This window comes from Melanostigma gelatinosum (assembly GCF_949748355.1).
Source record: "Melanostigma gelatinosum genome assembly, chromosome: 16".
Classification (NCBI taxonomy): domain Eukaryota; kingdom Metazoa; phylum Chordata; class Actinopteri; order Perciformes; family Zoarcidae; genus Melanostigma; species Melanostigma gelatinosum.
The window spans coordinates 19270009-19296168 of NC_136649.1; the positions used below are offsets into that span (position 1 = coordinate 19270009).

General features: G+C 44.7%; 1 protein-coding gene across 2 annotated transcripts in view; it reads right to left on the minus strand.

The window, feature by feature from the left end:
- The window catches only part of slc8a3 (solute carrier family 8 member 3), a 90575-nt gene extending 65664 nt beyond the window's left edge, over positions 1 to 24911 (minus strand). For both annotated transcript variants that reach the window (XM_079286719.1, XM_079286718.1), the window contains exons 1-2: positions 24822 to 24911; positions 17264 to 19131 (exon numbers count right to left, since the gene is read on the minus strand). In XM_079286719.1, coding sequence (XP_079142845.1) covers positions 17264 to 19044 — 1781 coding nt within the window. In that variant the 5' untranslated portion in view covers positions 19045 to 19131; positions 24822 to 24911. The remainder of the gene's footprint in view (positions 1 to 17263; positions 19132 to 24821) is intronic.
- Between the last annotated feature and the right edge of the window lie 1249 nt (positions 24912 to 26160).

Consider the following 26160-nt stretch of genomic DNA (forward strand, 5'->3'; position numbering starts at 1 on the left):
CTCAATATTTATTAACATGTTATATCTTGGTTGTTTCATCCATACAATAACCAAGGTGCTGGAGGATTATGTCATCTTTCCCTGTTTCCAGTCTTTGTGTCAAGCTAAGCTAAGCTAAGCTAACGTCTGCTGGCTCTGTAGCTTCAAATTTAACAGACACACATGAGAGCGATGCCGATCTTCTCATCCAACTGACTGCCAGAAAGCGAATAAGCAATTTTCAAAATTGCCGAACTAATGCCTGAAGTCACAGGCTCTCAAACGAACAAAGTTTGTTAGAAAAAAATGCTAAGCTAATGCTAACAGATCTACAGTGTGAATGGCCCTTTGATGTTGCACGTATCCCCAGGGGTCTTCGTCAAACTGGTAAAAAGCGACGTGTTGCGACGCTGCAGCGACGTGTTGTGGATAAAAATGTCAACCTTAAAAACAGCTGTTTCTTTGTGCAAGCGTGTAATCAGCAAGGATATATTGAGAGGAGGAGACACGGCCAGCATGCAGTTTAGGGTGATGGGAGATGAAGCCATGGAGTTTAGGTGGTGGATGGATGGAAATTCATCACTTTTTAGCTTCCGTCGTCGTCGCCGCTACTTGCAGCGTTTCTTTTCCTAAATGCTGTGGACGTGTTGCGTCATGTTAGCTTTGCTTTGTTTGAGTTTTGTCTATTTGCACGTGTCTCAGGGCCACCGTAAATATGTGTTGTAATGTTACCGAAGGCTTTATTAAGATACTGATGTCATATAAAGTGCTCAAATTTGTTTTAAAGTTCCACGAGTCAAGATATTAGAGTCGGTGAAGAGAGGATATATTATTATAGTCTGTTTGACAGAAGGTACAGAATAAACACGCATCAGTCTGGTGTTCAGTGTTGTTTATCTGTTTTCAGTTTGTTTCAAACAATCTCCCACACATTATCTTTGTGATTTCTCATAGATCTGGCCTGACTTCCTTCTCTTATCTCTACGACTGGAGGTTTTCACAGCCTTGGCTCCTATAATCAATGCTTGTCGTGAGGAAATTGAATCCCATCTAGCCATCCCTTCCTTCCTTCCTTCCTCCTCTTCTCCACACCTGGTTAAGCCTCATCAAATCTGCCAACGATAGCTGCACAGAAGCCTGGGGGGCTCGGTTCTCATTTTCTTTCTGATACTTTATTCACCGATTCGCTTCCACTTGTTTCTACCTTTCTTTATCCGTCTCACTCGCTCTTTTCCTCTCATTTTCTCCCGTCTGTCCCGGTCTACGTTTTCCTCTCTTTCAACACACTTTCCACATTCATTTCTTTTCTCTCCGTCTGTTTTTTTCAGACTCACGTTGCGTCTCCATCATTATCTTTTTGCACCTTCTTCCCTCTGATGCTGTCTGTTCCTCTCTGCCTCACCATCTCCGTCTCCTCTCCCTCTTCAGCTGTCTCCCTCCTTCTTTATCCGTCTCCCATCTCCTCTCGCTCCCCGCATGTTTCATTTCGCCTCCTCCTCCTCCTCCTCCTCCTCCTCCTCCTCCTCCTCCTCCCCCCCGCTGTCCTGTTGCAGCCTCGGTCGGCGGAACGCTGAAGAGCGCTGCTACACGGAGTTGGATGAAATCTAACATGACAGGTTCCACAACTGCGGCAGGGAGGCAAATGTTTTTTCGGGAGTTCACATCTTGAGGACACCCTCTCATTTCCTTTGACATTGGTCTGACGGGTAGAACGGTTTTATCCTATATAAATATATGCGGCTAAAAAAGAATGCATGATGGGAACAGCCTGCACTACCTGGGCTTTGTCCTGGCACGTCACGCGTCAGCAGCTTAATTTCCTTTTTTACATTTTATGAGAAGACAGAAAATACGAGACGTAAAAAATCGATGTAATACCAGCCAAGTTTACTTTGCAGTTCACTTTTCTCTGACTGACAGCTTTGGTTGAATCTTATCTTGTTTATAACTACTACAAGTACAAACTTGTTATTATTTCAGACAAATTGCAATTAAATAGAATTAAATAGCCCTGTGATTAATCATTTAAGCAATTCCTGTTTTTAAAATGTGCTGCTTGCTCTGTTATCCAGTATATCATTGAGAAACTCATTTTAAGACGTCACCTTGGGCTATGGAAACGTTTTTTTCTGACATTTCAAAGACAAACAATCAAAGAATGAATTGGAAAAAATATAAACACAGATTACTCCGTAATGAATATTAATCCATACACAGCTGCAACTTGAAAATACTCCAGATACATCAGTGTCAACCATACAATATTCAGCAGAATATGCATGTTACTGTGATCACGATGCACTCCGTTACGTGAACATAACCAGTTGGAACAGGTTTGACGCCTCCGCCGCTGTGGCACTCTGAGGGACGTCAGTTCAGAGTTCTCAATCCAAATCACAATTACAGGTTGAGACAGAAGTAGGCCAACATCTACAAAGAGGGGAAGGCACATACGGATGCACTGCAGAGGGTTTAAATAATAAATATGAACAGTGGTGGGGTGAAAAGAAATGAAATGATATTAGAACCATTCAAATGAAAAGACTGAGATTAAGGGAAGGAGGATGGAGAGAAAAGAGAACGAATGGAAAAATATCGGAGAAAGGTTGCTTGAAAATAGGCTGGGAGAGATAAAACCAAGAGGAAAGAAACGTGAAAGAGCGAAAGCGAGCCAGGAACAAGGGCCCCCGACACGATAAGAGGCAGAAGAACATGAAAAGAAGAAAAGGAGAGGGAAATGAAAGGGGCGATAGCGGTGGAGATTAGGTTGAGTGTTGTAAAGAGAAAGAGGTCCCGGAGGCCTTGGCAGAGCTGTGATCCAAGCAGCGCAACCTCTTCATCTTTCGCCAGCTCCCTCAACATGACAGCTCTACCCATCTCTAGGACCCCAGAGGGGCAGCATGGGCACATTTCTTTGCCAAACTGACCCTACATGGCCCCCCTACCCACCCTCCACCTCCATCACCAGGCCTCTGGCATATCTGGCCTTCTCACATCCACGCGGGGCCGAGGTTGGCCGACAGCTAGCATGGGTCCAGATCAAAACCACTGCATTGACAATGTGCAATAAATGTACCAGAATCTGTCACTTAATAGTTATTGACAGCTAAAGTCACAACCACCAACCCACATATACAGATGTGATATTCACACTAAAGGCTTCTTGAGTCCTTAGCTGCATTAGATGATTGTTTTGGCCACTTGGACGCACACATCTGGACACACGAGTCCAATGTCTCTGTTTTGGTCTCCACCAACTCCTGAGAAAAATATCTGTTCGTTGCCAATCACCCCACTGTGTTCACCAGCGAGCTACTTACTTTGTCTGTCTGTTGTTTGGTGCTGAACTGGTAGCATATAGTGGAATTTTTGAGATGTTTCACTGAAAAAGCTGTCTGCCGAAAAATGCTAAAACTCTTCATGGAGCTGTGGAGAACTGCAGAGTCGGGTGATTATTCTCTGTGCGGTCATAACTATGAGTGCACACTTTCACTTTGCACGAAGTCCATTGACCCATAAATATTGATCAGTGCAGCTTAATAAAAACCCTTTGTTTATGAAAGAAGTCAAACTATTTTGAAGGGCTGCAAATCAATGGTTTGTTTGCCATAGACTTTTTTCTTTTATAAAAGATACAAAACTTTCTAGAAAATTCTTGAAACACATTGATTTCAATTGGAAAAAGGTTGATAAACTTGCATTATTATATTTATTTGTTTTAACACAATAAGGATCCCGAGACTAAATAAAATAAAACAAAAAACAAAAGGAAAGAGAGAATAGACTTAAAGATGGAAGGTGGAAAACAAAATGACAAAACCATAAGAAGTCAATAAGAAGCACAACAGACGGGGGAACAAAGAGACATTTTATCTCCAGAGATATACACTGAAGATTCAAGCGCTGTTGAATGTGGACCTGATCCCTGCATTGAACATAAAAAACCTTCAAACCCGAACACATACAAACGGAGATGTCTTCCACCTGGGGCAGGTGAAGCAGATAAAAACTTCAGAGTTTAGATTTTGGGAACGAAGGCTAAAAATACATAAAACAAGAGAGGTGCATAAATATAAACTCCACAGGTGAGACAAGAAACCCAGAGGGAATTTCAAAAAGCCTCCCATCCCAAGAGACAAAGGAGACGTCAGAACTCTGCAAGGACAAGAATAGAAATCCAACTAAATATATTGATCAAAGCGAAGGCTAATGCTGCGTTCACACCGGTCGCGTTGATTTTTAGACGCACTGCAAAAAAGCGTCCAACGCACTGCAAAAAAGCGTCCAACGCGCCGCCGGTCGTGTTCACACCGGTCGCTGCAAAATCTCGTAGCGCGGAGAGGGGGCGTGGTTTATCGTCCTGGAAGCCTCGATCTGGCCGCCATTGTTTTCCGCCGTCAACCATGACAGGAATAAGGACAATTGCTGCTTTGTACGTGTTGTGGAAGTCCCTCAAACATCGGAATGCCAAACGCCGTCATGTCTGGTTCATAATATTGTTCAGAGGAGCTCCGTGGATTGTATCGAGCTGTATTCACTGTCTAGCAAGCCACCGGTCGCTGTTTACTACAGCTGTAGGAACACAAAATAAACTGATTTGGCTGTGATTCAACAGCAATAAACCGACAAAAAGGGACTCCGAAATAACTACATAATGATGCCGATTTGTACTTGTCTTCTCCGACAAAAAGGGACTCCGAAATAACTACGTAATGATGCCGATTTGTACTTGTCTTCTCCGACAAAAAGGGACTCCGAAATAACTACGTAATGATACCGATTTGTAGGTTACTGGTCTTCTCAATGGAGCTCTGATGGATCGGTGCTAGGCTATGCTAACATCGTAGCAGCTCCACCAGCACTCAATAACGTCACGTAGACGTAAATACGGCAGCGTCTATTTATTGTTTGTACCGTATGGTTTACACACACACATGCATACACATAGTTTGGTCCGGTCTCTATTGATATGAGGTATCGTAGCGCTCTGGGTGAACACAGACGGCGACAGGATTTATTTCCTGATTCAACAACGGCAGGAAGCCAGTGACGACAGGGGGAGCAACTCAACGCTGATAGGCTATCGCGCCACAGCGTCACGCGATTATGTCGCTGAAGTTGAAAAATTTCAACTCGCGCGTTGGCGATTTTGCGGCGTCCAACGCGTCCACCGCGTCCACCGCGTCCACCGCACTGCAATAACGCGTCCAACGCGCCGCGGGATCGCAAAATCGAGGCGGGCCAGTCTCATCGCGTCTGTGCATAGACTTTGTATCTAATCTCGACGCGCGTCAAAAAATCAACGCGACCGGTGTGAACGCAGCATAATGCTGCGTTCACACCGGTCGCGTTGATTTTTTGACGCACTGCAAAAAAGCGTCCAACGCACTGCAAAAAAGCGTCCAACGCGCCGCCGGTCGTGTTCACACCAGACGCCGCAAAATCTCGAAGCGCCGGAGAGGGGGCGTGGTTTATCGTCCTGGAAGCCTCGATCTGGCCGCCATTGTTTTCCGCCGTCAACCGGAGGAATAAGGACAATTTCTGCTCTGTACGTGTTGTGGAAGTCCCTCAAACGTCGGAATGCCAAACGCCGTCATGTCTGGTTCATAATATTGTTCAGAGGAGCTCCGTGGATTGTATCGAGCTGTATTCACTGTGTCTAGCAAGCCACCGGTCGCTGTTTACTACAGCTGTAGGAACACAAAATAAACTGATTTGGCTGTGATTCAACGGCAATAAACCGACAAAAAGGGACTCCGAAATAACTACGTAATGATGCCGATTTGTACTTGTCTTCTCCGACAAAAAGGGACTCCGAAATAACTACGTAATGATGCCGATTTGTACTTGTCTTCTCCGACAAAAAGGGACTCCGAAATAACTACGTAATGATACCGATTTGTAGGTTACTGGTCTTATCAATGGAGCTCTGATGGATCGGTGCTAGGCTATGCTAACATCGTAGCAGCTCCACCAGCACTCAATAACGTCACGTAGACGTAAATACGGCAGCGTCTATTTATTGTTTGTACCGTATGGTTTACACACACACATGCATACACATAGTTTGGTCCGGTCTCTGTTGATATGAGGTATCGTAGCGCTCTGGGTGAACACAGACGGCGACAGGATTTATTTCCTGATTCAACAACGGCAGGAAGCCAGTGACGACAGGGGGAGCAACTCAACGCTGATAGGCTATCGCGCCACAGCGTCACGCGATTATGTCGCTGAAGTTGAAAAATTTCAACTCGCGCGTTGGCGATTTTGCGGCGTCCAACGCGTCCACCGCGTCCACCACACTGCAATAACGCGTCCAACGCGCCGCGGGATCACAAAATCGAGGCGCGCCAGTCTCATCGCGTCTGTGCATAGACTTTGTATGTAATCTCGACGCGCGTCAAAAAATCAACGCGACCGGTGTGAACGCAGCATAAGACAAGAATAGTTTCCGGGATTTGGGCATCCTCCTCCTGTTCTGCAGAGCTCTCGGCTGACCTTTAACCTCAGCTTGTTTACGCCGCCCTGTGGCTTCTGCTTACGTCTTCCTGTCAAGATGCCATGAACATCATCCCGTGCTCAACGTCTCCTGCCACTATTTGTATTGTGCTGTCTGCCAAAAACCCCTCAGGGCTGGAAGTTATCAGACAGCACTCCCCCCGCTGTGAGTGCAAATGGGGAGGGATTGCTGCGCTATTACCACATTCATTTCTCAACCTCTTAAGGGATGTGGCACACTCTGCATGAAAGGACCCCTCCTTATGCACCCAGCATTTCCAGTTTGATGTAAATATGAGAGCACGGAATGCCCGGAGAGTGACTCTCGCGCTGCTGCAGAGAGAGTACACTAAGTCGCCTAATAAATCTGCCACTCGAGTATCAACAGGGAGGATTAGCAGGAACACAAAAGATCCATTTCCTCTCCTGGGTGAAACCTTTTCTCCCACCGGCACAGATGCATCAGGGAGAAATAACACACACACACACACACACACACACACACATATATACACATAAGCATCCGATATGTGTCAAGCATGCAGCCTGTCTTCAACTGTGTCCTCGCGGCACCGGGGAGAGACTTTGTCTAGCTTGTGCCTCGGAGATCGGAATTTCCGCTGGGGGAAGCAAAGTCGAGACAGACTGAGAAAAAGAAGAAGTCGAGGGATGCAAAATAAGGATTTCCATCGACTGATTACGAGTCTTTCTGCACTGAGATTCATCTTCTATCTCTCTAAGACACACCAACCATCACACAATCTCACCAAAGCGCCATGAACGCCACTAATCAGCAACCGGCTTCTAGGACGGGAGATGTTGCTCAGCAAATACAAAGAATCCATGATATGGATATCTGAAACCAGACATCGCATCTAAATATAGAAAGCCACATTGCAAATAAAAGTAAGATCATCTCAGAAATGTTGCTGGCTCTGTAAAAGTCCTTGCAAAGCCAGAGCCGCTGCCTCAGTTAATTTAGCTCTGAAACACAAATCAAGCGATTTTTGAAAACAGCTGATACATGAACGTTAAGATCCATGCCTGCTTTTGCACCACAGAGCTGCTGCCCCAACAGGAAAATACTGAGAAACAAAGGAGGAGGAGGAGGAGGAGGAGGAGGAGGAGGAGGCATGGGAAAAGGGATGAAGGGTGGGGGTGACGTGCAGGAAGAGGATAGAGAAGAGTAGTGAGGAACTACTGATGCATTCTGGCGCATTTTTGCTGCAGCACCCTGGGAAAAACATGGAGAAGTGAGCCCCCCCCCCCCCCCCCCCCTAAAGGAGGTCCCCTGAGCTGCTGGTCTGGCCTGACACACGGAGAGGAGAGGAGCGGCCCTGGGACTTTGGAGAGTGTACAGAGTAAAACTGGAATGAAACGACAGCGAGAATCGGTTCAGGCTGTTTCGACAGAAAGAACACCCCCCACTGCAGAGCTGGAGAGAGGAGGCTGCTACAAGCCTGGGAATCAAAGACGGGAGGAAAAAAAGAAGAAAAAAACCTTTGTGATATACAGCTGAACTACGCGAGGAGCCGCTGTCTTCTTGGACTTGGAAACACACGGTTTTGTCAATTCCACAAAAAAGAAATCCTTAAATGCTAGAAATCTGCACGGATGCACCAACTGATGACGGGACAGCACTTGTCTGGAGTCAAATGGCAAATAGAGGAGGGTGTCAGCTGAAGCTCTGTCAGGGGTTCACAGCACTAATGTGTGTGTCACTGACCGACTGACTGACTGGACCAGATGAGAACAGTGATGGACTAGACAGGACTGACAAAAACAGAGAAGTATTTTCTATCTAGAGGATGGACAAAGGTTAGAAGAACATCTCTTCCATCCCTCCTTTTCTTAGCCTTTCAGTCATATGAAGGAACATACAATAATCACAAATGAAGGCACATGCTAATGATTACTTTGTTACCGATTCAGAAAACAATGAGTTCAAGGTAACAAATCAGTGCTGCGACTAACAACCACTTTCATCATCGATTAATCCAGAGCTGAATCAGCTGAATGAACTTGATTAACCAATTAGTCAATTGTTGCAGCTTCTTAAATGAAATGATTTACTTATTCTCTTGGTCTTGTATGACTTTGAATTGAATTAATTGAATATATGTAATTGTTGGGTGCACAAAAAAATGGAAAAGAATTCTCAAACAAAGGTTCTCAAAACATAAAAGGTTGAAAATGCTTTTTCTTCATGAAAAGCAGAAAATCTCCACATTTGCTGGAACTACAAAACATTTGTGATTGATAAATGACTTAAATGGTCAATTGATTATGAAGATCGTTGAATCGCACGTGATACTAGATCATTCATTTCTAATTCAATGACATCAAATCGGCAAGAAAGGCTGGAAATCCTCACATTTGAGAAGCTGGAACCGGCAAATATTTCACATTGTTGCTTGATAAATGAGCTACGCGGACGATCATTCTTCAAAACTGTTGCAGATGCAATTTCTGTCAACAAAGAAAAAGAGAAGCGTGTCACAACCAGTAACCATACGGAGAAGGTGGCACAGTGCCATCATGCTGTTTGAATGACAGGCAGTGAGCACCAGAGTGCACCACCATAGGGGAGGATGAAGATTATCATTTCATAGAAAAGTAAGCAGACTTTCATTTTTTATTCAATTTTTTTAAAGATCCTCATTCGAATTCATACATTCAGCTTTACTGACTCTCAGCCTTCAGGGTTGCTCAGTGGAGCATTTTGTATATCGGTCAGACATCAAGTGCTGTTGGCCGAATTCCCACGTTCTACATTTGAACATTAGCAAACACAATCTCATATGCTTTTCTAGTATTGTTTCAGGCATGAAAAATAAGACGACGGCAGGTTTAAAAATAAATAAATAAAGCCGACAGCTTCTCTCGTCTCCTTTAAAACCCCACTCGCTGTGCATTTCGGTGCAACCTTAGCTCCTCTCGCTGTGAGCTGTATTGATTTCTAGTCTGGATGCTGCTGCACTGTGCATGGTGGAAGGTGCTGTGGAGCGGCACTGACCTTCATCAAAGTATGCAGATGCTGGCTGTAGGTGCAGGGGCAGCGAGGGGCGCCTCCACCGGCACCCCAGACCGTCCACCCCTCGGCAGGCAGAGATGAAATGAGAGCGGCGACCTGTATTGAACGCACCGCTCTTCATCTCTTTCATGTGCATCCAAAACTACGTGCAAACAGAGCGAACTGCTGCGCGGAGACGCAGGTCGTAGAGAGATGCCCGATTAGAGCGGAGACTATTAGGGGTGGGAATCGCCAGAGATCTCGCGATACGATATTATCGCGATACTTCGATATTATCGCGATACTTTTGCGATACTGCGATATTCTGAGAATTGTGATAACATATATTGCGATTTATTACTTTTTTCAACTTCAAATTATGTCCCCAAAGGAAAACTGTGTCAACAACATGTTTTATCTGAGTTCTTTCTCTGATGTCTCCATCTTTGTTTCGACCAACTTCCTACCAATCACGCACGCAGACCCGGCACCTCTGCTAACCTCACCAGAAAACAACTCAGCGCCATCTAGTGGACTGAAAAAGCACTTGATTTTTTTTTTTTTTTTAATAGTTTATATAATAAAATATCGATACTTGGCATCTGTGTATCGATATAATATCGCCACGCAAAATATCGCGATACTATGCTGTATCGATTGTTTCCCCCCACCCCTAGAGACTATTAGTTGATTATTAGGTTGAGGTTATTGACAGACAAATAATCTGCAACTATTTTGATAGTCGATTTGATGGTTTAGGTTATTTATTGGAAAAAATACTAAAAGATCTGCTCCTTTTTGCCAAATGTAAAAAAAAGTCAACTGAAAACAAAATGAAATTCACTGAGTGAAACAAAGCAAAAACAAACAGAAGCTTTAGGTTTTGGACTGTTGATCAGATAAAACAAGCGACTTGAAGAAGAAGTGTTGGGGGACGAGCACTTCGTCGCTGCTCTGGTGTGTTTTTCGGTGTTAGTTCCCTTGTATGGAAGAGCTCCCACAATGCTAAATCCTACATTTCCCACAATGCAACTCGAAAGCATCTGCTGCCTGATAAGCACCCGTGTCCTCCAAACACCACACCTCCAGTTTGTACTACAAGCCTTCTGTTTAAAAATGTGATGACCCTGACTTCCTTTTCTTGGTTCACTCTTTTTGTTGACACACTTCCACAACTCGTGACGTCAAGCCGTCGACATCGCAGCCAATAAAAAGTTCCCACATTATCCTACTCGTCACCTCCAGGAGGACAACATGAAAGCTTTTTCCCAGCGGGCAGTTCCTATTTACAGCACATCTGATATGACTGAAGGCGGCATCAGAGTACTTGAGCCGTCTACTCACAAACCAGCTCACACTAATTAAAGAAACGCATCGAATACCACTCGGGGTTCCAGGCTGGAAGCAGCTCCCTTTACCCTGCAGTTGGTTCAGTGTTCAATATGAATTCTGGGAGGATCCGGGTTTTGTTTGTGTTTCGCATTAGAGCTAATAATCAATCAGCAGGTCAAAATGAAGAAAATAGGGTTCAAATCTTCAGAAAATGAACAGAAGTATCCTCTGGAGCTGAATACAGTTTTGAATGTTTTAAATGCTGATGCATATGTATTTTGGGGAAAAAATCCCTAAAATGCAACATTCAGTGTCTCTGGAGGATCCAGTCTGTGAAAGTATAACCATTTTAAATAATTCACTTAAAATAACTCAGTTAACAAACAAAAGTGTTTACAGTTTGCTCGATCACTCATCGTGTAGGAACAGGCCCCACGCCATCTGTTCTTCAGAATAAAACTGAATGATAAAACTCTGACGTGTTTATTTGTTAAAACATTGTTGCAAAACACTTTGACAGTCCAGTGGGTCAAACTGATGCACTTACCTCCACCTTAACTCTATTAGGCTGGAGACACTGTCAAAAGTTTGGGAAGCCTGAAAATACGATCCTCAGTCAGATTTACACACAAACACTCGGGGGGGAGGCTCGGAGCTGGCGACACGCCCTGCACTGAATCCTGCTATAAATAAGCTTTCACTTAATTGCATTCCCCCGACTGGGAGGAACAAACGCAGGGCCAGCATTTTTATTGCCACTCAACCCAGGTGTGTGAGTTAGTGTGTGTGTGTGTGTGTGTGTGTGTGTGTGTGTGGAGGTGGATGTATTTCTGTACAATATTTGTAAGCATGGAGCTAAAGTGCAAAAGCCACAATGAGTGTGTTAGGACCTGTGTTTTTCAGTGTGATATCAGACTGGTCTGACGTGAAAGACGTTCGTGGTACGGAAAGCTATTTCATGCCATTTTACAGCCAGTAATTCCTACTAAGGATGCTTTTACGAACTTAAACCAATCAGATTTTGCCACAATCTCCAGGGGCCAATCATATCGTGGCTGTCAAACTTAAAATAAAAACTGTTCAGTGCTCAAGGTTCCGCTGATCCGAAGTCCCGCTCCACATCCCATCATCCAGATGTTTAGCTAATGCGCTTTAACTCTTTTCCTCTCCATCGGATTCCTGTAGTAACCGTGGTAACCATTACTACCCCCCCCCCCCCCCCAAATATGACTACATCACAATGTGGTCTAATCGCTGAAGAGTCTCCACAATTGTGGCTTTATTGTGCACCATCTCATGGATTTGTTGAGCTGTACTTTGTGTTTAATGCTAATTTGCACGCTGATGTCAGCATTAATCGAAGTGCACCGCTGTGCCTGTGTACTGTGTTAATATCTAACATAGACGTCAGCAAAGTGTTCACTTGTAGACCATATTTTGCCAGGTTTTAACAAAGACGTCTACAAGTCACCAAATCATTACGTCACGCTTTTCTTAAGTTGAGACAACTGGAATAATTTGGTTTTTAATTAAATTGTCTCTCAAAACCTCAGACCTGATCGCATCACAAAACTGTCCAAAAAAAGAGCCACATGTGAGTCCGTTTGACTTTTGTTTACAAGCCCTGGTTTACTTTTAACTTGACGTAAACTGTAATTAAGCAAATACAGAAATACGACAAAACAAAAAAAGAAAACAAAAGCACCCTGAGGCACAGTAAAAAATAACAGACACGCGTTCCAATTATTGAGAGAACAGAAAGTACGAGGCTCGCATGAATAAAACAAGTGCAGCGTTGAATAGGATTAGCTGAGCTTGAGATGGTCCTGGCTGCAGGGGTGTGGGGGGGGGGGGGGGGGTAAGTGCTGGCGGGGGGAAAAGCTGAGCGGTCAGCAGGATGAGGACCAGTGTGGTCATGTGCTCCGTCAGTCATGACGTCCAGAGGGGTGACAGCTATACATTCAAGAGATATTCAGGCAAAAGGTCGGGATGAGGGCTGTGTGAGCTGGAGGAGGCACAGATAGCAGAGGAAAGGGTAAATCCGTGCATCATGAGCAGAATGCAACCCCCTGCGTGATGCTATTTATAAAAACACAAGGCAGGTTTACAAGCACAGGAGAGTCATGCTCGTACAGGCGTGACCACAGTGGCAATTACTTTAGCAGATTCCGGTCTGTCCGCTGCACACCACTCATTTGTTTATGAATCCATCAGCGCCTAGTTAAACACCCGCGTCTCCAGGGATGGAGCTTCTCCACCTAGCAGCTGTGTTATCTTCTCCGGGTCAAAGGAAACAGCAGCCGGCAACCTCAAGCCGTTTAATATTCTCAGAAGCAAACTGGCTCTATATCTGTGGTTACCAACGTGGGGGGTCGGGACCCCTTCAAAGGGTCTCTCTATAAAAGGTCAAAGAAGGGTTAAAAATGTTTATTTAGTGGTGACGTTTTAGGCTGCGACTAACAATAATTTCTGTTACTGATTAATCTGTTGACTATTTTCTAGATTCATCTTTTTTTTCTGTAAAATGTTAGAAATGTCCACGATGACGACTTAATGTGTCTCATTTTGTCCAAACAACAGTCCCCGGGACATTCAGTTTACAACCACAGTGGACCAAGGAAACCAGCAAGCTGCAACCAGATAGTCTTGCCTTCTTTTTTTTAATAACCCAAAACAATTGTCAGAATAGCTGTTCATAAGTCATAATTGTAGCCTCAGTACTCTTTCACACAAACCAAATACTGGATATTTGCAAAACCTGAAACCTTAAAAAATGTCTTCAAATCAATCACTCATGTTGCGCTGATAGCACAAGTCGATCAATCAATTAGTTGATTGACCGAAAAATAAACAGCAACGATTTTGATCATCAATTCATCATTTAATTCAGCCTCTCAGATGTAGGAATTTGCCGTTTTTGACAGTTTTATTGTAAATTAAATATGTTATAGCTATTTGAATACATCACCTTGAGCTGTGGGAAATTATTAGGAGCATTTTTCACTGTTTTCTGACATTTTGATGTTCTAAAACAATAAGTTAACCAAAAGAATAATTGACACATTAAGCGATAGAAATCAAGTAATTGTCCCCAGAAAAAAAAAACGACCACAGAGAAATAGCGGTCCAAACCAGCACAAGTAAGTACTCTGCAACTTGTGTCCCTGCATAGTTTTGACCGGCACTGAGTGTCGATTTAAGAAGCGGGATGAGGTTCATATCCGTTAGCTCAGAGCAGAGGCAGTGCCACCAAGGAAACTATTAAACGTCATGCTTCGTGCTGAGAACTATTGTCTGGCCAAGTATTGGAGTGATGTATTCCAGAGCTCCAGATTAAAACTGTAATAAATGTCCACTCTGGTTGATAACAATGGGCCCAAAGTGTGTCAAAGGAGATTGAGAGTCAATGCCTCGTAAAACATGGCGAGAGAAAAGGAAGAGCATGAGAGCTGAAGCATTACGTGGTCTAATGAGAGAGAAGCCTTGCCCTTTAGACACCCTGCTCTCATTTAGCCGTCACAATTATCGCTGAATTAGCAGCAGGAAGCAGAACTGCTTCAACCGTGTGCCAAGGAGGGAATCCTTCTGTTACTTCAACATTTATGCAAAATGGAAATAAACACAACATTTCCATTGTCAAGTTCAGTTGGAATATGAATGTGAAAACAATGGAGGCAAATAAATTCTGTATTTTTTCATGTCGCGAGCAGGAAAACGACCCTGAGGAGAGCTTTCAAGGCAGCGGAAGAAACATCATTGTAATTATGCCTTTTAGCGAATATTCTAAACATTCATCCCTTTTGTTTTGTGTGTGGAAATGTTCTCATGAATCTTCTAGTGTGCTTCTGGATGAAGCTGTCACTGCCACCGCTCCTCTTTGTCTTCTTTATGGATGCACACAGAATCAAATTCATCACTATCAGAGTGTAATTATGGAAATTTCTGGAGATTTGTTGGGAGTTCTGTAACAGCAGTCTGCCGTTTCTACAAAAAGATCCAGAAGCCTCTGAAGGGGGATGGAAAGATTTTCATATTACTACCCGAGCGTGTTCATGCATATGAACAATTTCCATTGTTTGAACTGCTTACTGCTGAATAATGTCCTGTATGTTTAGAAATATCTATCATTACTCTGTAGTTAGTGCATTAATCAGAGCTGACGGTGTGAGTTTAGCTTAATATCCACAATACGTCTTCTCTCTGCGGTTCCCTCCACATCTTGCTCGTTGGTGCCCCCTGCGTGTCAGTGTGCATACACCGTACGTCAACGAGACCATCTCCTTGACATTTATTCTACAAGCGGTGATTCTGACACTTATTATTCAGTCATCATATTATTTGTAAGCAGACGGCCTCTTCTTCAGACGGCCTCTGAAAATGTCAGTGTTTACATTTACAACTGATTTAAAGACAACATGAGTTCAGTTCTTTTGCTTAAAAAGGAGCAAAGAGCACACAGTACGACCATCGGCCTTTAACCTCCGTTATGCATGAGAGAGGTTTGTTTATAGAAGGATATAGATGATACCCAGCCTAAGTCTACCCCATACTGCTGCTGGTTTGAGTTGGTTTAAAGGAGTCGTTTGATATTTTGGGAAATACACAGATTTGCTTTCTTGCAGAGAGTTTGACGAGGAGTTTCCTTTTAGAGCACTTATTATTTCGACATGCATTCTGATTGATTGATTGCTGATGTTATCAATTCAGCTTTAACATTTTTCAAAACATTTCCATTGAATGTTCTGAGGCAATTATTGAATTATTAATTGCCACATGAAGTCACATTCGTCTCCCAGATCTCTTTAACTGCAGTTCTTCCGGTTTTATTGAGACTTTCTGAAGCGATAACTATTTGACCATGAAGTCAGATTCTTCTCCCAGATCACCGCGAGCATGCGTCAGCTCACAGCATGTGAGCGGTGCTGCACTGTAAGAACATCGAACTCGCAGCACGATGCGCAACACAATGAGCAGATCGATAGACCAGCGTTCCCTCACAATGCCAACAACATCACCGCAGTCTCACAATAACAGTCCGTCTCCACATCTCTCCCCTCTACTCCCCTGGCAGCCTTCAGGCCTGGCCCATAAAGAATCCCTCACATAAATCAAGCAAAACCCTGAGAGCTCAGCGGACCCCAAGAGCATGCTGATCACCCCGACACTCATTCTCCCTGCCGCCGGTCTCCTGGGCTGCCTCAGGAACCCGCACCCCCCCGGAGCACGGACCCCGCCAGTGAGCCACAGCACGGCTGAGAGGGTCCGATTGGTGGGGGAAGAGAATGTCACAGAGGCATGTCACTTTGATTCAGTGCCTGCAGACCAATGTGTGAGATGCAAGCGGATGCAAGCTGTGAAATAAACAAATCAATATTTCTCAGGCACACATTCCAGTATCCCAGAGCACTGCCTTACATGCACGGGACAAAAAGCTGTAGTGTCATTCAATACACGGCCCCGTTGCTATTTGGTGCTACAATACAGTATGAAGCTGTTTTTGCAACTGTGCCAAATATGCCCACTCCGTTGTAAGCCTGTGTTTTGTAGTGCGGTTTTGTACACAGATGGTACAGCTGGCAAGGCTGCATAACAAGCGCAATGCACATGAAACATCCCTATTACTCTCATAGACGCTTACTACCAAAGCTGTGTCAACACGACTGCACCCACAAGGAATCAAATCTCCAGTAAAAGACTGCCATGTACTGATTATTACATGGGACTGAGCCTGGCCTTTGACCTGTGTTGTTGTAATGTTCTCGCTCTCTTTGCTACGCTGCTCCTATTCTTCCATGCTGCTTTCTTTCAATTGGAGCAGACACGACACAGAAACAACGACAAGAAAAAGAGCAAAAATTCAGAGTCCCACAAAACAAAAGCGGCAGGGATTACAGATGCAAGGAGGTGTTACTTAAGGACTTCCTGTTTCCACAGTTGTGTGACAAATCCCAAAGTTGAATCCCTATTGCATGCGACGCACACAGAGCTGCTACCAAAGCGCTCTGATGAGAGCAAAATCTCTCGACAGGAAAACAAGGGGATGAGAGGGTACGCCGTCTAACCATGTGAAGGAAAGAAGCGTTTAAAATTCACAGTGATGAGTGCAAATAGCACATGAATAGGTTACCAAAGTATGTTCTAAATTAAATGATGTCAAGAGCCAAAGAAGACGAGATCTTTGTATCAAAAGCAAAACCCTGCATAAGGAGCAAGTCTGTCAGATTGCTGAATAGCCTTGACGCTAGCGTTCATATCTTATATACTGTAGCGATCGTTTCTCGACAGGTTTATTACCATCAAAGTGCAATTAAAAAATGAAATACAATCAATGGGATGCAAAAACAATCATGCAAAGAAAATAACGTATTACTTATGCAATAACCTTGGTTGATTAAAAATCGACACGTGAGGAAGAAAAAAAGAAAAGAGAAGCTGTCTTACCAAGTCTCGTCGTTTTTGAATTCAAGCTCTCCGTAGGTGTCTTCAAAGTCCTCCCCTCCTCCTTTGGCGAGTCCTTCCAAGCTGCGATAAGGCACAATGACCGTCCCCCTTGCTCCAGAAGTCCTCAGCACCTTCACTTCCATAATACCCATGCTCTCACTGACGTGCACCGAGTTGCTCTCAAAGGTGAAGATGCCCGAATGATCGTCGTCCAGAATGGTCACGGTGGCCACAGTGGGGAAGCCCAGCATGGCATTTGGGTACGGGAGACTGTTGGGGGACAGCACCTCGTCCTCCGTCTCCAGGACACGCAGATTACTGAGCCGCACGAAAAAGTGCTCGTCCTCTTCAAAGATGTCGTCGTCTATGATGCCAATGTTTATCTCCCTGATCATCTCTCCCGGTTTGAACACGACTGTACCCTCTGAGAACTCGTAGTCTGCCCCGGCGTTAGCCGAGCCGTCCTCCGTCTTATAATCCACGTAGATCGTCTTGTTGATGTCGCCACCCTTTCTGGTGATGCTCAGAATGGCGGCGCCACAGTTCTCGAGGCACTGGTAGACGGCAGGCTCAAATGCAATTCGAGACACGTACTCGTCTGGCTCCTCCACGTGCACCTCCTGCACGCTGACGCTCCTCTTCGCCTGCTCTGCGACGTGTTTCTTCAGGATGTTTCCAGCGCCTGTCATCATGCGTGTAGCTTGGATGCGGTAGAAGGCACGGCTCTTTTGCTGGTGCGAGAGAGCGTAGTAGTTGGCCATCTCGACCAGCTGATCCAACTCTTTCTCAGGGTGCTTCTGCTTCAGGTCTTTCAAGATGCGGATCATGTCGCGCCGGGACTCGTCCACCTCTTTGCTCTCGATCAGACCAATAAGATTGCTTGTCGCTCCTCCGTCCATGAAGTGAGAGTTGACCATCTTGCCGTCCATCTCAATCCCCTTGGAGCGTTCTCCCTCCGTCTCGATGATGACGCCTCTGTGTTTGTCGGTGCGATACTTCTTGTGCATGAACTTGTAGAAGAGCAGTCGTCTGTCTGCTATCCACGCAAGGAATACACATATGGGGAAGAAGGCCAGTGTGACTAGACCCTCCCAGACCTGGACTACGTTGGGAGAAAACACAGCCAGAATCATGTAGAGCCAGATGTAAGCAAAGATGCTCCAGCCCGCAGTGACAAAGAACACTCTGAGGTGTTTGATCTTGCGTACCTCTCCTTGGGGAATGACAGACACACAGAGGCCAATGATGACAAACATATTGAAGGCTGCACTGCCGACGATTGTGGCGGGCCCGAGGACGCCAGATTTGAATCCATGTCCACAAACCTCAATCAAAGAGAGCAGAATCTCAGGGGCGGACGACCCCAAGGCCATGAGGGTGAGGTTCGAGACCGTTTCATTCCACACCCGAATCGTGGTGGTGATTGTTTCCCCATTGGGCCTTTTGATGACAAGTTCCCTCTCTTGGGAGGTGATGACCTCAATGGCCGCCATGAAGCGGTCGGCAATGATGGACACTCCGAGAAACATGTAGATCATGGCAACAAAATACACAATGACCCGTGCGATCTTGTCTCCCATGGAGGGATCCTCGGGATACCAGATGGGCAGGATGATCCCCGGTTTACACTTGGAGTTTCCCGGGCAGGTGCCATTGCTGGGGGTTAGCAGAGGGCTCGGAGTGGTCCGGGCCTCTGTACAAAGGAAGGCTACAGCCACAGAGACCAGCCCCAACCAGAGGCAGACTGACGACCCCGGCTTTACAGGCCTTGAACCCTCCATGCACCCTCCTTCGTCTCAAGGGTCCTTACCACACTGACAGTCCCCCTGGGATCCAGCACTGGGCTGTGCTTTTTCTCCACCCACCACCTGAACACAACAGAGAAACAACAGAGATGGTATTGATGTTATACTGTTTATATTTACTTTTTAAAAGACACAAAGAGTTTACTCTCAGATGATAGACACAACTTTCAGACAGGGAGAACGATGGTAACACAATTGCTTCATGTTGGTTTGCATCTTTTTACTTATGTATTAATCATAATAACTCAGTAATTACTGTATCACATAATGGACGAGTTATCAAACCTACTTTCACATTGTTTTAAATCCCAAGTTTGAGGTGCAGTATTAATACAAGAGTGTGTGCTTGCATTTCACGTGGAAAAACACACCGATTTTGAAGCAAGAATTCAAACGATCCCACTATGCCTCTGTACAACTTCAATGAGTTTCTCCCTCTTTCTTTACAAACAGCAGTCATGAGACCCTTATGTTATTTATGAGAGGCAGGCTGGAAAATACTTCTCCATGCTTAGGAATTCATGAGATTTTTAGATCTGTAACCCTCTATGTGAACAATGTAGATAGCATTAGTTGAATGAAATCATAGCCTGTGGACTCATTTCTAATCATAAAGTCAGTTTTTGATGTGGATATGTGCGCTCGATAATGTGGATTTGAGCGTGATTGTCTGAGATCTCGGGGGTAATACACAGCTCTGAACCAAACAGCTCGCTCAGCAAGCGTGCAATGTTGCCAAACTAAGCACTGTCCGAAATGTCGCATTGGCAAAAAAACAGCAGAGGGGAGGCAGGAGACCGTCAAGAGGCAAACCGAAACAAAGGGTACAGATGTCCCGTCCAAATTCATTATATACTGAGCTCCGAATGCACACTTACCACTTCCGCAAGAGAGAGCAGCGTTACAATAACAATGCAGACTTTGTCCGAATTCATAAAAGCTCGCGCTAAGCATCTTGTGCACCTCTTCAGCTCTTATGAGATAGGATATGAAAATGATTTTGATGCTGAGGCCACAGGCAATGAGAGCAAGAAGAAAAGTGAACCAGCCAAAACTTAGAAGATGTGAGCTAGTTTGAAGACATAACACATGGGATTCATGATAAAGGCTCTTTTCTCAGTGCTTATTCTGCGGTTGAGAAGGACGGGTGGGGCCCTTCTGCAGCCTTCACCACACCTTTAGGGCCCCTGAGAAAGCCTGAGTCTCGTCTGAATCACAATTAGCTCTTCAGTCACACTTGTTTCCCTTTGCTTTTGTTGAGCTAAATGTAGTTTGAATGTTTCTACATTTTCTACCTTAAAGTGCATTTTTGTGTTCTGATTCCTGGTTAAAGGGCTGATTACCTCTGGGGCCGCCCACACTAAAACGTGTACAGTTTGAACTCATGGCACTTAAAGGCACTTTGGATAAAAACATCCATTAAATGGCATATGTTATGCTGTGAAATGCAGATTTCTTATTTGATTTAAGTCGTGTGCAGTACACTGGATCTGAACACTTTTAAAATAACTCCAACTTGAACTCCGAGGTGATACTTTTGGAAGTCATATCCATCTTCCAGACGGACCACTGGCCAGTTTGGACAGCTGACAAATCTTTCAATGGAAGTGCGGATACTCAAACAGGAGCTGGCATATTTGAAGCACTCACACCAATTTAAAAGCCAAATATTCTCTCTGGAACCTGAGCAGTGACAACACACATAATGTCTGCAAAAAAAACTGTCAGTTTCTATCAACATCTTAAGTTCAAACTCCGGCTTTAGCAAAACCTATTAATACAGTCTGGAATAAATTATTCCAGATATTTCAAATGTAATGGTTCGTAGATAGAAATAATTGCACCACTATCAGTATTATTATAATGTCTTTTAATAAGGGATCATAACCTCAATAACATTCAGAAAGATATGGCTTTCCAGAAGTGCTTTTTTAAGGGTTATAAAACTTATAAATGCAGGATATCTCAGCCTGAAATGAAATTTCTCAGATGTAAAAAAAAAAAGATGTTGATTGCAGAGCAGCACGCTGATCTGGAGGAGGGAAAGAGGGTTGACAGCAAACGGCAGCAGAAGCGGGAGACAAGGAACTTTAAATTTCACTGAATCAGCAGAGCCATTTCTATGGACAGGAGCCAGCAATGCAATCCCTGTGAGAACCGACAGCGCTGAGCACAAACACAAACAACGGGGAAATAATTGAGTGGCAAAGTTATAACTTCAATGAGAGAAAAGTTGATTCTGAAAACTATGGATTTTGCAGTTGTTCGGACTTTTGTATCGGTCTTAAAGTTGAACACAGAAACTCACCTACAAGAGAGAACTTTTAGGAGGAGAGAAAATGCGTGCAATGCTCAGATTACAGTCATTCACCTCTTTCAACTGTGCTGACAATGACCTGCACTGGAAAAGTGAAAGCAGGGATACGTTTTTAAAGGAGGCTGAAGGAAAGGCCTCTTCCTGTTTTAGAATCAGAGCAGCACTGCTGACCTGCTGGCTTCGCCCTGTCTTTTTTATTGCATGGTGGCTCGCCGGGGTGGATGGGCAGAAACTGCAATGAGGCAGAAACAGACGGAGCATCCAGAATTTAAAGGCTAGAGAGACTCTCAGTATGTTACAACGCAGGGACGGCAATGATTGAATGACTGTCCATTTAATTATAAGGTGATATACAAGAGGAAGAGCATCCTAAATCCAAAGCGTCGAGTCAAAATCAACTCACACATTTTACACTTACAACGATTATATCATCATTTGTAATCTGGATCAGTCTCACGATTTCAAACTAATCGTTTAAAAAAGCAACATGATTCAAGATTACTCCATTGTTGATATGACAATCTTACTGTAATGGCAAACAAGCATCTATGTTTACACATCCAGCACAAAGCAACATCAGCATTCATTTGGAGTCGTGTTTCTGTCAACATGATTGACTGTAAATCCATTATTAACTCTGTTTTGGTCTCCGCCATCTACTGAGGGAAATATCCGCCTCTTTAGCTGCTAAATGCTACATTATGTTCACCGGCTAGCGAGCTGGCTAACTTTGGCCTTTGGGTTGGTGCTGGGAATGTAGTGTAGTGTCGTTTTGTTGGCTTGAAAAACAGGTGTCTGCTGCAGTGGAAGACAACGCTATGAGAGCCGGGAGAGTGAACCAAAACAGCAAAGCTGCAGACCAGAAATCTAAAACATGAATTGTCTGTGGTTTCATCACGACAAAAACAACCTCTTTCCCAAACAGGTATCGTGATGAGATCCATTGTAAAGACAAAAATACTGATTGCAGCAGCTTCAAATGAGCTGAAATGTGTCGTCCTTTCAATGCTTCACGGTAGCTTTTATGCAGACAGCCGGAGACTCTGGTGTCTCTACTGTATGTGTGAATGTGTGTTATAAGAGTATGGAAGGAGGAAAGTGATGAAACAGAGTGAATGTGCTCAGTCAGCCCACCCTGGATAAACAGAGGCGCAACAAAATGGCCATAAATCCAAGAGCAAACTAGCAGAGCGACACAGAGAATTAGACATAAAAGTCACAGTGACAGCGGACGGCTGCTGCTAACTACCGCCTGCCTTTTACTATCAGACGTATGCACTTCACCAGCTGAATGACGTCACGCTCAGAAAGATTATTGGAAACCATATTTTGCCCATCTCCCAAAACACACGCAAGATATTTGCGCTATTCTAAGTAGTACGTTGTCTTTTGTTTGTGTACAAGGTGACACGGAATGAATAATTGATGTAAATATGGTCTTTTTGGGGCAGAAGTATTCCTTTAGTAAGTGTCCTCTCCCAGGTACTGCTACTACATGTAGCTTTTGCCAGGTAGCTTAAGCTAGCTGGAAGAGGTGGAGTTTGGTGACCTTTGAACCTACTGGGTGGATTTTCTTTTAAGGATGAGGTTATGTTGCAGTAACACCAGAGATGTCCAGATGTGATGTGGCCAATCGATCACATTCTGACCACAATGTGTCCTGCGTGCATTTAGACCTTAAATTACCGTGTTTTTTCCTTCTGCAGACACACAGAGCGCATGTCAATGTCAGTTGTAAATGGGGTCTTATTCCATCGACGCTCTGAAAGTGCTGGAAACAATTCCCATAACGCACCTCCATAATGTGGTGCATTGGTCTATCTCTGACCGGTAAATGTCCACGACACATCTCCAGAAGCACAGACGACATCTACTGTTGTCACAGGACGTACAGTCTCTTTGACGAGGAAACTGGACTTCACAAGTGTCCCTTTAACAAAATCTTAATCTTGCAAAACAAATGCTGGCAATATGGATGCATTGATTTGATTGGTTAGTTTGAGAACCCATTTAAGACACACAGCTACATGGTCTGAGGCAATAATGTAGAGCTCATTAAAATGATTACATTCAAGCTCTCAGACGGTTCAGGTGTATGACCCCGCAAGGATTTTGCATTTTCAATATTGATTTTCTGTCAGCACAAAGTGTATTGTCTGCTGCAGAGTGAACGATTCCATTTCTCTTTGTGTACCAACATTACAGCTGTGACCCCGAAATTAGGAGCCACACAAAACAATTTGCATACTAATTACCGTTTTACGGATTGTATTTCACATTGTGAATGTAGAGGAGGACTGACGTCGAATCAAGACTGTTCAGCTGCCGCCAAAAAGTATTAAAAAGAATAACATATTGTATGTGCTGACTCTATGATACTATTAATTTAGCATTGTGATTTTTTTTTCCTTTCTGTGTGTGTGTGCATTTTTCATGATTTCCTGAAATGTCATGGATCAAACGATGAACTAATTGATGAAATAATACTTGACCTCAAAAATAGTGGATTTAAATAGATTCAATATTTATATTTGATTTCGTGCATCTTTAAGTGATTACCCTGTTTAAATCCCCTGACTGATGCACACATGCATTGTGGGTGAGACAATTTGCTGAGAGGAGAGAGCTGCTGCTCTGCTCTCAGGTCGCTTTCCCTATTTTGGGAAGAGGGTCTTGTTTAAGGAGGCTATTTGAGACGTGCGTAAACATGGACTCAGCAGACACACGGAGAGCCTCAGCTGTTGCTGATGAATCATCAGAAGGCAGGCTCGCTGCACTACACCTATGTCGGTACCTGAGGGGGGAATCCCCTGCTGGAGCACCCAGAGGCCCGAACTTATAGGGTGCGCGCAGGCCTATACGTGGCACGATGCACAGATGATATGAAAGGCTTTATTCCCTCCTCTCTGAAACTAATGCCCATTGCTGACCTCAGGAAACACCATCAACTCATAACAGAGGTGGGTCGTGTAGAAGAAGCCAACAATACAACACAAGCTAAAGAGTCATACATTTAAAAAAAAACCTGGATATCCAGGTGTTCAGCCAAACAGCAGCAGGACTGTAACAACCGCTGTCCGATACTTGCTTTGACAGACGCCAATTAATCTACTGGCACACCCATTAGACGGCATCACGAATCCATCGCAGCCCCGGTGCAATGGATCATCTCTGCGCGGTGCTGAGGAGCATATCGGCGGGTTAAAAACCCGGGCAAGATGAAGCGCTCCGGAGTGCCGGACCGCATCACACCACATCACTTATCGAGTGAATGTGCAGCGTTGCATCTAACGTGGTTTCTACAAGCTGTCATGTATGAAACTAGAGGTGCCCGTCTGTGCCTTGCTGTTTATCAACGATGGTTTAATCACTCAGTAGCACACTGGTCATTGAAACATCACTGAGTTTGCATCATGCGTTATCCATTGTAACCTACCTGGATTTGTATTCCGGGGACTTTTATGTAGAAACTGCGAAATAGCTCCTGTCTGCCCCCTTTATGGCTGTTTCGCCGTTCAGATCGCCCTCTCTCAACAGTATCAGCGTAACATCGCTGTTTGGATCTCTTGAGTCAAACGTGCTCCTCGGACCAAAAAAAAAAAAAACCCCGGTGGAGCCACTGTGTCGTCCTCATGCACGGAGAGGCAGGTCCCCAGCCTCGCTCAGTTTTGGGGATTGGATCAAACCGGCCAGAGGTGATCGCCTTTCGTCCTCTCCTGCCTTGGCGCCCTCCTCCCCAGATCCTCCCTGTCTGACGGATTGACCGGGTCGCAGAGCTGTCAATGACGAGGGAGGAGGAGGCGGAGGAGGGGGGGGGGGGGGGGGGATGTCGGTATTTTAAGATCTTAGAAGGATCTTCCGAGCCCGTCCCGCACGGCTCTCCCTCCTCCTGCAAGCCGTGAATCAGCGCTCTCCTCCTCTCCCTCGCTCCGCTGCGACAGCGTAGGAAATCTGTGATGATGTCGCTCTTGTAGATCGGCACCGCCGTGAAGCTCCTTATTCCCGGCTGTCTTCTCTACAGAAACGGACCGCTGCGATTAGTATTAACCACCGTCTTACATTAGAAACGCACTCAGGCTGTGCGTTTAAGTTACCCAGGCTGTCATCTGGACTTTGCGCACCATCGGAATGAGCACGGCGCGTCTCTCCTCTGCGCCGAGTCCGTTTCTGGAGCTGATTGCTGGAGACGAGCTTTATCCACACATTGTCATCCTCGCAGATAATTATTCATATTTGTAGGGGCTAATTCTCACGCGGTGGATGCGTGAAATGGTTGCGCGCCCCCCCATCCCTCTTTAAAAGTCACACCGACCGGCGCGCATCTACGTCACCACAGGCTGAGAGAAGAAACCTGCACCACAAAGCATGATTATCACCCAGGTCCACAGCCCACCATGCCGAGGGCTCACAACGGGAGGGAGAAGTACGGAGGAGGAAGCAGGAAAAGCTTCTTGTTGAAGTATCAGCCACTTATTTACCTCTACAAACTGAGTGAGTGAGTCTGCCCTTTTGGTCACGTGCTGCTAATATATGACACAAAATCGAGCGACAGCTGACCTTTATTCTGGCCACAAGCCACAAATACCAAACACACAATAGATGAGAAAAATGGCTTTATATAAAATGGCAGCAGAAAAAACATGTTTGCAGCTTGAAGAAGCATGATATTGTATTACATTTGTATTAAATGTATATGTGTATGCACAGACACACAACCATCTGCAAAGTCACAAGCTCAGGAATCTATGAGCATGCATTCAAGAAGTTATGACATA